Source organism: Euleptes europaea, chromosome 1 (assembly GCF_029931775.1).
Source record: "Euleptes europaea isolate rEulEur1 chromosome 1, rEulEur1.hap1, whole genome shotgun sequence".
Classification (NCBI taxonomy): Eukaryota; Metazoa; Chordata; class Lepidosauria; order Squamata; family Sphaerodactylidae; genus Euleptes; species Euleptes europaea.
This window is the reverse complement of record NC_079312.1, coordinates 17,568,655-17,582,988: the sequence shown is the minus strand read 5'-3', so window position 1 is coordinate 17,582,988 and position 14,334 is coordinate 17,568,655. Positions and strand designations below refer to the sequence as shown.

The following is a 14,334-nucleotide window of genomic DNA, read 5'->3' as shown; positions in this document are numbered from 1 at the left end:
TGGGGTGGTTTGCCAGTGCCTTCCCCAGTCATCTTCCCTTTACCCCCAGCAAGCTGGGTACTCATTTTACCAACCTCGGAAGGATGGAAGGCTGAGTCAACCTTGAGCCGGCTACCTGAAACCGACTTCCGTCGGGATCGAACGCAGGTTGTGATCAGAACTTTTGACTGCAGTACTGCCATGAAGCCTAACATTTGGCAATGGTCACATGTGAACATCATGCGCATACACCAGAACTTGCTCCAGAATTCCCTGAGACATAGGGAGAATTTTTCCACCACTGCTGGTTTGACTGAAGGAGAAATCACTGCTTTTGTTTTTCCTTTATGCAAAAATCGAACCCAAGTGCCATCATTCTAGTGCTTTTTAATTTCCTCACCTCTAATTCCATACTAAATTTACACTTTTTACGGATATTTTGACACACCGTGTGTAAGTGGTGTAAGAAACGCACTGGAAATGCCATCGACAAAAAACAGGCAGAATGAAAAGGTTTGCAGCCATAACTGAATAAACACAACCCTGAAGACGGTATCTCTGTATATATCTGCTTCCAGGGCAGGTATTCAGGGGATACTTCAACAGATGTGGCATTGTGCCCTTCCTCAGAGAGTTTGACAGTCCTCCCGACTACAGGATTAGAACTCGTGGCTCCAAATTTATGAGGCATTGGGTGAAGACCCTGACCTCACAAAGCCAGTAAATCAAGAACACAATGACATCCACCCATATCCAGCAAGGACAGACAAGACATAAAGATAACGGAACCCACTTTATTCAACCACCCGTATCATAAAATTAGATTGGAATGGCTCCTTCGTTGTCAAGCCCATTTCATGTCCATCTTGTCTCACTCCCATGAGTCCTCTCTCTCAGGAACTATCTTGGCATTCATGAAGAAGTTTGAGTGAGGGGTTTTTCAGGTCACGTTATCATCACAGAGGCTTTCTCAGCTACATTTCTGACAGGAATTTGTATCCCCTCATCTTCAGGCAGGGATCAGGCTTCAAAAAAGAATTCGCACCCTGTCACATCTCCACAAAAGTAGTTGGAGAGTTTCAACCAATGCCTCACCCGTTATTGTCTTGTTTCTGAGGTAAAACTGTGAAGGCAGGAATGGAGGAAATTTTAAAAAGGGTTACAAAGGAACAGAAGGAAGATTTTAAGATTTGTGTACTGGCAGAGGGGAGACAGAGAAAAACATGGGGACATACCAAGGGGCCAATATAAAATCTCTTATAAAAACAGTCAAAAAAGTTTTAAAAACTCCATGAGCATAATCCAACCAACCATTAAGTACTTTTAAAAAAAGAAAGAAACGGGAACGATAAAAACACTGCAATTCAAAATACTGCGGCTGATCTCTTGGCTGGATCAGGCCCTCTGATGGGACCTCGGTTACCAAGGGGGACAATTCCATCCTCCATCCCGAAGAAAGCTTTAGGCAAAAACAAGTCCCGGTATGCTTTCCCCCGCAGAGTTATTTCCCAACTTTCAGTCTTGGAAGTCAGATCACCCAGCTCAGGGGAAGGAGGCGCTATCACAAGCTGTCGCGAATGCCGCGGATCCGCCGAGCCAGCTGCATATCCTTGGGGAAGAGGGTGACGCGTCTGGCATGAATGGCGCAGAGGTAGGCGTCCTCCATCAGGTGTACAAGGAACGCTTCAGCGGCCTAATAAAGCAGGGGGAAACGAGGACAGGTTGGTCAATAGTGGAGGGAAACCGCAGCGCCCCGTGCAAATGCCACGATGCGGGGGGAAAAGTTGCCACCTCACAGAGCTGACGGTGCACACGGCAAACGTCAGGAGGATTTCTCTCTCTCGCAGAGCCCCGTTGCAAGAAAATAAAAAAATAAAAAGGAAGAAGGACTGACCCCCTCAGCAAGCGAATCAAGCCAGGCTTTTTCACTTGAGTTTCTAGCCATGGTGACTAAAGGGAACCTCTGCGTTTCAGAGGCAGCAAACCTCTGAATCCCAGCACCAGGAGTCAACGTCGGGGGAAGGCCTCGGCCTCTACGCTCCGTTAGGACTTCCAGAGGGACTGGTTGGCCACCGTGAGAGACTAGATGCTGGACTAGATGGATCACTGGTCTGACTCAGAAGGCTCTTCCTATGTTCTTATGAGCTTTCTGTGCGCAGAGAGGGCGGTTACCCAGCCCGGATAACCCACAAGAACCAATGAACTCTGACCGTGAAAGCCTTTGACAATATTTCTACGCCCGCTGCTTCCTCCTTTGGGGGCCAATGGGCCATGTGCAAAGACAATCTCGCCCCATACTCAGTTCCACACTGAACCCTGCCTAATTGGCCTATTACCAAAAGGAATGGAGAAGGCAGATAAGATAATTTGTCATTATAGTTTTGCGGCTGCAAGAATAATAATAGCTAAAACCTGGAAGGGAGAAACCAGGCTTCTTTTAAAGGACTGGAGAGATAAAATATGTTATTTTGTACCAAATGGCCAAATTAACTAATAGACTACATGGAAATGATGTAGAAGAGTTTAAAAGAGACTGGCGTAAGACCTTTGTACACTGGGATAACACGGCAAAGATTGATTTTACGAAGATTGCGAAAAAGTTGTAAATAAAATATTGTAGTAAAGGGAAACTAAATAAATAATGGATTATATAAAGCTAAGGGGTACTTCTCTGGAAGTCACAACGGGGGTGGGTGCGCATGTAGCACGAGGGAGGGAAAGGGACTCTCACTTTCAACTCTATATTACTTTTTGGGTTTCTTTTGTTAACCTGTCTTAATTTTGTTTAAAATCTTTTTTTCTTTTTCTTGTAATTTCTTTATTGTTAAAAAAAAATTTTTTGTCAACAAAATTTTTATTAAAACAAAACACTGAACTCCCTGACATGGCTGACCACTGCAACCCACCCTGGCAAACCACCTCTGTTAGTCTCTTGCCTTGAAAACCCCATAAAGGGATTGCCATAAGTCGGCTGCGACTTGACGGCACTTTACACTCTCTCTCTCTCTCTCTCGCATAGTGGCTTACAATTGCCTTCCCTTCCCCTCCCCACAGAAGGCCCCTTAAGAACGTAAGAAAAGCCCTGCTGGATCAGACCAAGGCCCATCAAGTCCAGCAGTCTGTTCACACAGGGGGCCAACCAGGTGCCTCTAGGAAGCCCACCTCTCTTGCGAGGCAGGTGGAGCTGAGAGAGTTCGGAGAGAACTGTGACTGGCCCAAGGTCACCCACCAGGCTTCAGGTGGAGGAGGAGTGGGGAAACAAACCCAGTTCTTCAGATCAGAGTCCACCGCTCCTAACCACGACACCACGCTGGAGAACCAAGCTTTAATTATCTATTACCCACGGCAGGACTTGGACCCATGCCTCCCAGTTCCCTTCTCAGTGTTCCCGTCCCCCAATAAGCCAGTGGGAAGATGGCAATTGAGTCAAGCTGGGCCCAACGACATGCAAATACAGACCTAGCCCCTCCCCATCCCACCACTTACCTCCTGTAGGGCAAGCAGGGCCATCGCCTGCCACCTCATGTCCACCCCCCGGGTGTAGTCCAGACAGATCTCGCGCACCTGCGGGGAGGGAAGAGACAGAGAGAGATCAGAATCGCAGGGCAGGCCCACCGGGCCAGCACCACGCTCAGAAGACTTCCCTCCATCCACACAAGCCAACAGGAGGGACGGATGTCCAGCCCACACCACGAAACAACACTTAGAGATTTTAAACGGGAGAGCTTTGGAGGGTCCCAAACGCTACCTAGGCAATCCAGACAACAGCCTTGCAAAGTGGGCCAGCGTGGCGAAGTGGTTAAGAGCAGTGGTTTGGAGCGGTGGGCTCTGATCTGGAGACCCGGGTTTGATTCCCACTCCTCCACATGAGCGGTGGACGCTAATCTGGTGAACTGGATTTGTTTCCCCAGTCTTCCACTCGAAGCCAGCTGGGTGACCTTGGGCTAGTCACACTCTCAGCCCCACCTACCTCATAGGGTGTCTGTTGGGAGGGGAAGGGAAGGTGATTGTAAGCTGGTTTGATTCTCCCTTAAGTGGTAGAGAAAGTCAGCATATAAAAACCAACTCTTCTTCTTCTTCTAAATATCCCCCCATGCAGAAAAAAAAACATGGGTGGGACCACACACGGCAAAAGTATAACAATAGTTAAGTGCCATCAAGTTGCAGCCGACTTATGGTGAACCCCATAGGGTTTTCAAGGAATGAGACGTTCAGAGGTGGTTTGCCATTGCCTGCCTCTCTGCATGCATTTTTCAAAACCCACAATTTAAACTTCCGTCGCTCAGCTTGCCAGTTCAAGCTTCTGGCTTTAATATTTGTTATCCTGGAAAACACCTGCCAGAAAAGCAGCGGTCTCCTGTAAAGTTCAAAGAACCGATTCATCGTGATCACTTTTCTAAATGAGAATGAGGGCGCTCAAGGCTTACCAAATTTTGATCTCGTCCGCCGACATCTCCTCAGGGATAAGCGAGTTAAGGGAAGGAAAGCCGTAGGGTTATACAGATGCCCAAAACATGCAGAAAAGAAACTTTTTGGAAAGAAACGGGGTAGCAGAGAGTGAAATGCTTTCAACCAGAGGTTCCCAAACTTTTTGAGCCATGGAACACTTTTCAGGAGAGAAATTCATCATGAAGCACTGATTTCACCTAGCATCTACCGTATTTTTCCGTCTATAAGACACCCCCATGTATAAGATGACCCCTATTTTTTTGAACCTAAAATTAAGAAAAAAATAGCGGTCGTCTTATACATGGGGGCGAAAGAGTCCTGTCGCCCTGGCCAGCCAGCATCTGGCGTTCAAACTGGGCCGGGTAGGCGCCGACCGGTTTGAACGCCGGACACTGGCTGGCCAGGGCGACAATACTCTTTCACCACTCCCTCTCTTCCCCGCCCGACAGCTGACAGGCGGGGAAGAGAGCGAGCGGGGAAAGAGGCCGGTGGCCCTGGCCAGCGTTCGGCGTTCAAACCAGTTGCTGCCCACCCTGCTCGACAACTGACGGGCAGGGCCGGCGGCGACCGGTTTAAACGCCAGATGCCGGCCGGCCAGGGCCACCAGCCTCTTTCCCCGCTCGCTCTCTTCCCCGCCTGTCAGCTGTCAGGTGGGGAAGAGAGCGAGCGGTGAAAGTGTCCTGTCGCCCTGGCCGGCCAGCGTCCGGCGTTCAAACCTGGTAACCCTAAATATACTAAAGTTTAAAGAAAGAGTTGGTGGGAATAGGTGGGAAAATGTTCAGTGTTCACAAGCCCGTCAGAAGCAAAATAGGACATCACTCCACCCCCATCAAGTGAAGATGTAGAAAGAACCAACATTTTATTTTTTAAACCAGCTATTGTGGGATAGCTTTAGGCTGAAACGTTTAACTCACGTCACTGAATCACTTTTGAAGAGAAGTTTGCCTTAAAAACAAAAAATAAAGCCTGAACTCTTCTCTCCAGCGGACAGGAGAGCCATCTGCCTCGTTTCTACCAGACCAACGGCACCCCCTAGTGGAGACAGACAGGGCCCAATGAGCTCAGACCCAATTTGCACAACACCCAAAAAGCTAAATTGCAGGAACCGGCTACATGCCCTCAAGGCCCCCCGGGGCAAAAGGAAGCCTGACTCCCTCTCCGATTGTGTCCAGAACTGCAGCCCATTTCCTTTGACCCACAGAGCTCTCAGCTGGCCCTTTGGCCCTGGTGACCGCAACGCTCTCTTCCCTGGGAGGGACCGTGGCTCAGTGGTCGAGCCTCTGCTTGGCATGCAGAAGGCCCCAGGTTCAGTCCCCGACATCTCCAGTTAAAAGGACTAGGCAAGTGGGTGATGTGAAAGACCCCTGCCTGAGACCCTGGAGAGCCACTGCTGGTCTGAGTAGACCAGGGGTGGGGAACCTTTTTTCTGCCAAGGGCCATTTGGATTTTTAGAATATCATTTGCGGGCCATACAATATTATCAACTTAAAAATTAGCCTGCTGTATTCTTGGGCGGTCCTAGCAGCTCCATAGCTAATGACTCTTCTGCAAGGGGGGGAAAGGTTCCTTTTTTCAGCAAAACAAACTCACATCCGCCTTGAATAGAGGCTATTCCTGTCTGCGGGAGGGGGCGGATCGCCAGTCTTAGATCCTTCTGAGCTAGAGATCTGCCAGGACCCATAAAGGGCCAGACCAAATGATTTCGCGGGCCTTAAACGGCCCCCGGGCCTGAGGTTCCCCACCCCTGGAGTAGACAATACTGACTTTGATGGACCCAGGGTCTGATTCAGTATAAGGCAGCTTCATGTGTGTGTTCCCTGGTTTCCACTTACTGTGCCTCAGTCCTTTCCCTCCTCTCCGGCAGTCCACTGCCAAAATCGTCCACCTCTCTTATTTCCCGACAACGGGATTTCCTTCCTGAAAACCCCTGCACTCACTTCCAATCTGCTGAATCCAATGCAAAGACTTCTTACTGTGCCCTCAATGTGTACAGCATGGTGTCGGGTAACAACCAAGGAGGTGGGTCTCTGCCCTCAGGGGGTTCCAGTCTAAAGTTCACCGGGAAGTGGGGGGGGGAGTAGAGGAATGGGAGTAAGGAGGAGAAGATAAAGGGGGCAAGAACATGCCATTCCTCATTTCTCTCTATCCTATCCTGACATTTCCCCGCCCAGGAGCCTGGCTTCTCAACGTCCCTGTCTGGCCTTCTCTGGCTTCCTCAAAGGGCTCCGCCCTTCCTCCGTGACTGCCCCTTATGCCTGGGAATGTCCCCTCTGCCCCAGTCCAGGAGCACTCCCATGCTGCCTTCTCACGGACTTCCTCGAAACCAGTGGGTCCCTCAACCTTTTTGAGCCCGAGGGCACATTTGGAATTCTGACCCAGCATGGTGGGCGCAGCCACAAAATGGCTGCCGCAGGAGGAGGAGGAGCCAGCCCCAAAATGGCTGTTGCAGGAGGAGGAGCCAGCCCCAAAATGGCTGCCTAAGGAGAAGCCAGCCCCAAAATGGCTGCCGCAGGAGGAGGAGCCAGCCCCAAAATGGCTGCCGCAGGAGGAGGAGGAGCCAGCCCCAAAATGGCTGCCGCAGGAGGAGGAGGAGCCAGCCCCAAAATGGCTGCCTAAGGAGAAGCCAGCCCCAAAATGGCTGCCGCAGGAGGAGGAGCCAGCCCCAAAATGGCTGCCGCAGGAGGAGGAGGAGCCAGCCCCAAAATGGCTGCCGCAGGAGGAGGAGGAGCCAGCCCCAAAATGGCTGCCTAAGGAGAAGCCAGCCCCAAAATGGCTGCCGCAGGAGGAGGAGCCAGCCCCAAAATGGCTGCCACAGGAGGAGGAGGAGCCAGCCCCAAAATGGCTGCCGCAGGAGGAGGAGGAGCCAGCCACAAAATGGCTGCCGCAGGAGGAGGAGGAGCCAGCCACAAAATGGCTGCCGCAGGAGGAGGAGGAGCCAGCCCCAAAATGGCTGCCGCAGGAGGAGGAGAAGCCAGCCCCAAAATGGCTGCCTAAGGAGAAGCCAGCCCCAAAATGGCTGCCACAGGAGGAGGAGCCAGCCCCAAAATGGCTGCCACAGGAGGAGGAGCCAGCCCCAAAATGGCTGCCGCAGGAGGAGGAGCCAGCCCCAAAATGGCTGCCACAGGAGAAGGAGCCAGCCCCAAAATGGCTGCCACAGGAGGAGGAGGAGCCAGCCCCAAAAAGCTGCCGCAGGAGGAGGAGCCAGCCCCAAAATGGTTGCCGCAGGAGGAGGAGGAGGAGCCAGCCCCAAAATGGCTGCCGCAGGAGGAGGAGCCAGCCCCAAAATGGCTGCCACAGGAGGAGGAGCCAGCCACAAAATTACTGCCACTGCTTAACTTTAGTAATACAGCGCAGATCCTTGTACTGTGGTGGCAGGGGCTGCCAATGCAACATTTTTTTTAAAATCTGCACAGCCAATCAAATCTCCAGTAGTCAACCAGCAGCCTCGCTGAGCAAAACCCCTTCCTGGCCCCACCCATTTCCTAAAAACACTTGGCAGGTGCCAGGCAAAGCGCTGGCAGGTACTAGGGCACCCAGGTGCACCACAGTGGGGACCCCTTGCTCTAAACAGACCTTTTCCTTGACGGCTTTGGCCCGACCCCTTATTTTATTTACTCTATTTCGGTGAGGAAGGCGGACTACAGACTCAAAGTGGATTACACAGTGGAATCCTGAGACAGCGTGGTGGGCGCAGCCGCAAAATGGCTGCTGCAGCTTACCTTCAGTCACACAGCGAAGATTTTTGTGTTCTGGTGGCAGCTGCCGCAAAAGCAGTGTTTTAAAAAATCTACACAGCCAATCAGAAGACTTGCTGGGTGAAAGCCGGACCCACCCTAAAAACACTTGGCAGGCGCCAGGCACAGCGTCAGCGGGCATCATGGTGCCCCTGGGCACTATGTTGGGGACCCCTGGTGTAAGTTGATACTGTCAATAGGATAGGATTCTAGAAATTTGAAACCAGCATAAAATATGAGACATGATTCAGAGTACAGATACGTTGCAGAAAAATGGTATTAAATCACTAGAAAATAAGGCAGTGACCACAGGATAATATTTGCAGCAGACAGATAATATGCCCGGTACACAGTGGTATAGTCCGCAGTCCCCTCCCCGATGAAGCCCCTTCCTGAGCCGTTCCGTCACAGCATCGCCCTGTTCCCTTTACAGCACTGGTTCCCAACTGGGGGTCCATGGACCCCCAGGGGTCAGCGAGAACTAAATTAAGATCCGCGAAACAAAGTTATAAACCCATAATAAATTAATATTTTCAATTAAAAGTTCTCTATTATAAAAATATATACTCAAATCTAAGTTTAATGTTTAGCTAACAGTTATGATTAAAGTTTATTTTCAAATTCTCAGAATTTTTATTTTGAACCTTGGGGTCCCTGCACCGAACACAAAAGTCCTAGTGGTCCCTGGTCAAACAAAGGTTGGGAACCACTGCTTTACAGAAATGCTCTCCGGAACAATTGTTTTACATAGTTTGCAGAACGACAAAGGTGCGTCATCCTTCCCTTCTCTTGCGCCCAATTCGAAACCTCAATTCGAAACCTCAAATTATGGTGCCCGAAAGAGAAGCAAGTAACGCAGTGTGGCAAAGAGTGGGGGAAACCTGGAATGAGCAGGAATAAAACACTGGCCAGCACTTTAGTGGCATTACTGGAGATTCTCTGGCCTGTTTCCCCACCACCACCACCGCAGCATCGTTTGTTATCATTATCTGGTTATGTTTCACAGGAAACGTGGTTGCTTTGTTAAGGGGAGACAGCAGACCCCCCCACCACCTTCCCCGGCAGCCTGGGATCCACAGATTTCTCCATTCACAGGGATCCGGGGAATAAGCCCTCTGTGAATGCAGAGGGCACTCGGCCAACTCGTAGACCAGGGGTCCCCGACCACTCCCCACCAAGTGTGTTTTTTAGAAAGTGGGTGGGGCCAGGTGAGACTTTTTGCCCAGCAAGGCATCTGATTGGCTGCGCGTATTTTCAAAACCATTTAAACGGCAGCTGTCACCGGTGTCGCTGTAGTTATCTCTCGCTCATCTTTCCCAGCACATTTTTAAAGCTGACCACCCTGCCTCCCCGGCACTCGAGCGTCCTAGGGGTGTGTGCCTGGCTCCGCCTCCCACGGCAGCCATTTTGCAATCGGGCCCGCCCGCCACCCTGGGCCAGAGTTCCAAAGGTGGCCACAGGCTCAAAAAGGCCGGCGACCCCTTTTGCAGACTCACCAAGCGCGCAAAGGGCAGCTTCTGGATGAGGAGGTTGGTGCTCTTCTGGAACCGCCGGATCTCCAGCATGGCCCGTTGGCCAGGCCTGTATCTTCGCCGGCGCGCTGCATGGGGAGAGGAGTGCCAGAACATGCAGCGTCAGTTCTAGGAAAGGAAGCTAGGATAGCCTCAAAGCGGGGAGGGGAAGGAAATGGATCTTTGAGGGGAGGAGGCCCGCTTGGAGAAGGCTCACTGAAGACAGGGAGGAGCTTTTCTCCCTCTCTCAAAATACTAGGACGCGGGGTCATCTGCTGAAGCTGGAAGGTGAGAGATTCAAAGCAGATAAAAGGAAGCATTTCTTCATACAACGCATAGTTAAATTGTGGAACTCCCTGCCCCAGGATGTGCTGATGGCTGCCAACTTGGAAGGCTTTAAGAGGGGAGTGGACACATATATGGAGGAAAGGGGTATTCATGGCTATTCGTTAAAATGGATACTAGTCGTGATGCATACCTATTCTCTCCAGGATCAGAGGAGCATGCCTATTATCGTGGGTGCTGTGGAACCCAGGCAGGATGGTGCTGCTGCAGTCGTCTTGTTTGTGGGGCTTCCTAGAGGCCCCTGGTTGGCCGCTGTGTGAACAGACTGCTGGACTTGATGGGCCTTGGTCTGATCCAGCAGGGCCGTTCCTATATACACCCGAGGTATCTGGAAGATCATCTTTAGCAGCCCAGATAAGTCTAATCTCGTCAGAGCTTGGAAGCTAAGCAGCCAATGAAACCTCCAACAGCCAGTCAGAGGCCTAGCCGGGCCAAAGCCCCACCCGGCCCCATCCACTTTCTAAAAGCACTTGGCGGGTGCCAGGAAATGTCCCGGTGGGCACCATGGAGCCCACAGGCACAACGCTGGGGATCCCTGGTTCCGAGCATCAAACTGGGGCTGGGTTCAAATCCCTGCTCAGCCTGGAAGACCCGCCTCACAGGCTGGTTGTGAGGATAATATCACAGAGTACATCACTCCTCGGAGGAAAGGTGGGGACAAAAAAGTCTTCAATCATAACAGTGGTCAAGCCCATCCCAGGCTGAGCAGGCCAGTGTGGTGTGAGCGCCAGCGTGGTGTAGTGGTTAAGAGCGGTGGCTTGGAACGGTGGAGTCTGATCTGGAGAACCGGGTTTGATTCCCCACTCGTCCGCATGAGCGGCGGACGCTAATCTGGTGAACCAGGTTGGTTTCCCCGCTCCTACACACGAAGCCAGCTGGGTGACCTTGGGCAAGTCACGCTTTCTCAGCCCCACACACCTCACAGGGTGTCTGTGGTGGGGAGGGGAAGGGAAGGTGATCGTAAGCTGGTTCGATTCTGCCTTAAGTGGTAGAGAAAGTCGGCATATAAATACCAACTCTTCTTCTTCTACCAAGCTAGACAGACAGACACTTCAACTGAAGGCAACGCCTTAAGAGCGGTAGGAAAGTCCGCTCTCTGTAAATCTTGGCATTTTCCGAGATGAGCCTGGGTTTTTGAAGATTTTTTTTTTTTTAAGAAATGTTTCTCTGAGCCACAACGAAAACAACGGGGTGGCTAACTAGCCCCAGACTGCGCTCAACGTTCAGCTCCACCATTCAAGGCCTGCAGGCCTCAAAGCGGACTCATCGGGTTGGCAACGGACAATCGTTCGCTTGCTTGCAACGGTCCTGGCTTGGTACAGATTAAGCTAAAGAATGCCGACAAAAAAAAACCTCCACAATGACCGGTTACAGCCATGAGTCTCTTTAATCAAAGTCAGAGGTATATTTCAAATTCCCCAAGCACTATCCTGATGTTTTGTGTGTGTGTGTGGGGGGGGGTTTTAAGAAAAGGTCAGCCCTAACACTTTTATCCATATATTGGTTACGTATTCCCAAACCTTTTGCTCAATGTAAACTAATTACTGCTGGGTTAAATCCGTTTCGACCCCGCTGGGAGACCTCCCCACGCCTGAGATTTTGACCACGGAGGCTTGGGTTCAAATCCCCACTCGGCCCAGAGGCTCGCTGCGTTGCCGCTAACTCATACCCTTTCAGCTACCTCACAGGGCTGTTGTGAAGTGGGGGGGGGAAGGAAAGCATGCACACCACCCTGAGTTTCCTTACAGGGAGGGCGAGATAATGAAGTGATAGATAAATTTGAGGCTGTTCTAAAGAGGCAGGCGAGGTGATGAAAGGCCGCAGGTTCCTTTTTAATCGACTCGCTTTGGCCTCCAAAGCTGGGATTCGGGAGTGTTTACCTGGCCGTCCTTGAGCCGGCTCTCCCCGCGGGTGGCGGCGTGGCGTTCCTCGTCGTGGAGTTGCTGGTCCGCTGCGCCGTGGCGAAGCTTGTCCGCGGCGCCGAGGCGAGGTGGGGGGATCTCTCCTGGAGCTCGGGCCCGCTGGAGAGCGACGCCGCATGGTCCCTGGCTAGGAATGCAAAGGGGAGACAATGCCCTGTCGATCTTTCATTTTTTTTATCCTGCCCTTCCTTCAAAGGAGCTCAGGTGGCACACATAGTTCTGCCTTCCTTCATTTCACCCCTCACAACAATCTTGTGAGGTAGGACAGGTTGACAGGCTGAGACTGTGTCCCACAAGTGGGGATATGATAGGGTTGCCAGCCTCCAGGTACTAGCTGGAGATCTCCTGCTATTACAGCTGATCTCCAGCTTATAGAGATCAGTTCACCTGAAGAATAAATAATGGATTATATAAAGCTAAGGGGTACTTCTCTGGAAGTCACAACGGGTGGTGGGTGGGCACATAATACAAGGGAGGGAAAGGGACTTTCATTTTCAATTCTATTTTACCTTTCTTTTTTATGTTAACCTATTTTGATTTTGTTTAAAATCTTCTTTCTTTTTATTTTTTGTGCAATTTCTCTATTGTTAAAAAAAATTCTGTTAATAAAAATTCTATTAAAAAAAAGAGATTTGTTCACCTGGAGAAAATGGCCACTTTGGCAATTGGACTCTATGGCTCTGAAGTCCCACCAGCATGGTGTCGTGCTTAAGAGCGGTGGCTTGGAGCGGTAGCCTCTGATCTGGAGAACCAGGTTTGACTCCCCACTCCTCCACATGAGTGGCGGAGGCTAATCTAGTGAACTGGATTTGTTTCCCCACTCCTGCACATGAAGCCAGCTGGGTGACCTTGGGTGAGTCACAGCTTTCTCTCAGCCCCACCTACCTCACAGGGTGTCTGTTGTGGGGAGGGGAAGGGAGGGTGATTGTAAGCTGGTTTGATTCTTCCTTAAGTAAAATGTCAACAAAACAATACTGTTTTCTCCCTCTGGGTTATTATTCCTTGCCCTACTCTACAAGGACCAAAAGGGACCTGAAAGTCTAACAAGTTTTATTCCAGTATAAGCTGCCTCTGGACTCCTGCTTTAGTTTGCTCCTACAGACTAACACAATTATCCATCTGGAGATTTTTACACACACAAACAAGAATGTGTATTAAATACAATATCCCAGTAACCGTGTGCATGCATTTAATAAAAATATTCCACTCGAAGGTTTAAAGTGATGTTTTAAGGAGCTAGGCATATTGCATTATATTGCATTTCCTTAATACCATCTATGCGTGTGGTAAGTGCTGTCAAGTCACTTCCGACTCATGGTGACCCTATGAATCAATGGCCATTTATACACGGGAGGTTTCGCCTTGAATTTGCGTTCTCTACATGCACATTTCCCCCATCCAAATTCTTAAAACTCAAAAATAAGCCCCCATGTAGTTTCGAGAATTCAGATGGGGAGGAAACGTGCATCTATAGAGAGGCAAACTCAAGGCAAAACCTTGAAGCCGCCTTATACTGAATGATAATTCACAGTGGGTAGCCGTGTTAGTCTGTCTGCAGTAGTAGAAAAGAGCAAGAGTCCTTGAAGACTAACAAAAATATTTTCTGGCAGGGTATGAGCTTTCGTGAGCCACAGCTCACTTCTTCAGATAGCCTGTTAGTCTTTAAGGTGCTACTGGACTCTTGCTCTTTTATACTGAATGAGACCCTCGGTCCATTGGAGGCTCTCCAGGGTCTCAGGCAGAGGTCGCTCACATCGCCTCCTTGCCTGGTCCCTTTAACTCAGTGGTTCCCAACCTTTTTTTGACCAGGGACCACTAGGACTTTTTTGTGCAGGGACCCCAAGGTTCAAAATAAAAATGCAGAGAATTTGAAAATAAACGTTAATCATAACTGTTAGTTAAATATTAAACTTAGAATAATATTTGAATATATATATATTATAACAGAGAACTTTTAATTGAAAATATTAATTTATTATGGGTTTATAACTTTGTTTCGCGGACCTTAATTTAGTTCTCGCGGACCCCTGGGGGTGAACCTGGGACCTTCTGCATGCATAGCAGATGCTCTGCAAACCGAGCCCCGACCCCCTCCCAGGGAAGCGGGGCGGGAGGGCGGGGCTTGCAAGCCCCGCGGCCCCTCCCCAGCCTTCCCTTGCCAGCCGTGCCTAAAAACCTCCCGTGCATAAGTAGCCCAAGGTCCTCCAAAACGCCCTGCCTTTAACAGCCTTGCTCAGGTCTTGCAAACCCCATCTATAGAGCTACATTAGTTTCCCAGTTAAAGAACCTGATTGGAGCGCGCGACAACTCTCCGCGCTCCCCGCCTCCAGCAGCGACCCCGGCAGAGCCCGGGACTCCCCTCCTCTCTCGAATTCGAATTACGCGCCACACGGG

The 14,334-nt window shown here is 50.4% G+C and overlaps 1 protein-coding gene across 1 annotated transcript; it reads right to left on the bottom strand.

Moving 5' to 3' along the window:
- Positions 1-1,540: 1,540 nt before the first annotated feature.
- On the bottom strand, positions 1,541-12,058 carry CENPA (centromere protein A). Its single transcript, XM_056846285.1, has 4 exons — positions 11,899-12,058; positions 9,659-9,762; positions 3,466-3,543; positions 1,541-1,672 (listed from the first exon to the last, which is right to left on the bottom strand). The coding sequence occupies exons 1-4, from the start codon at positions 12,056-12,058 to the stop codon at positions 1,541-1,543; spliced, it is 474 nt and encodes a 157-aa protein (XP_056702263.1).
- Between the last annotated feature and the right edge of the window lie 2,276 nt (positions 12,059-14,334).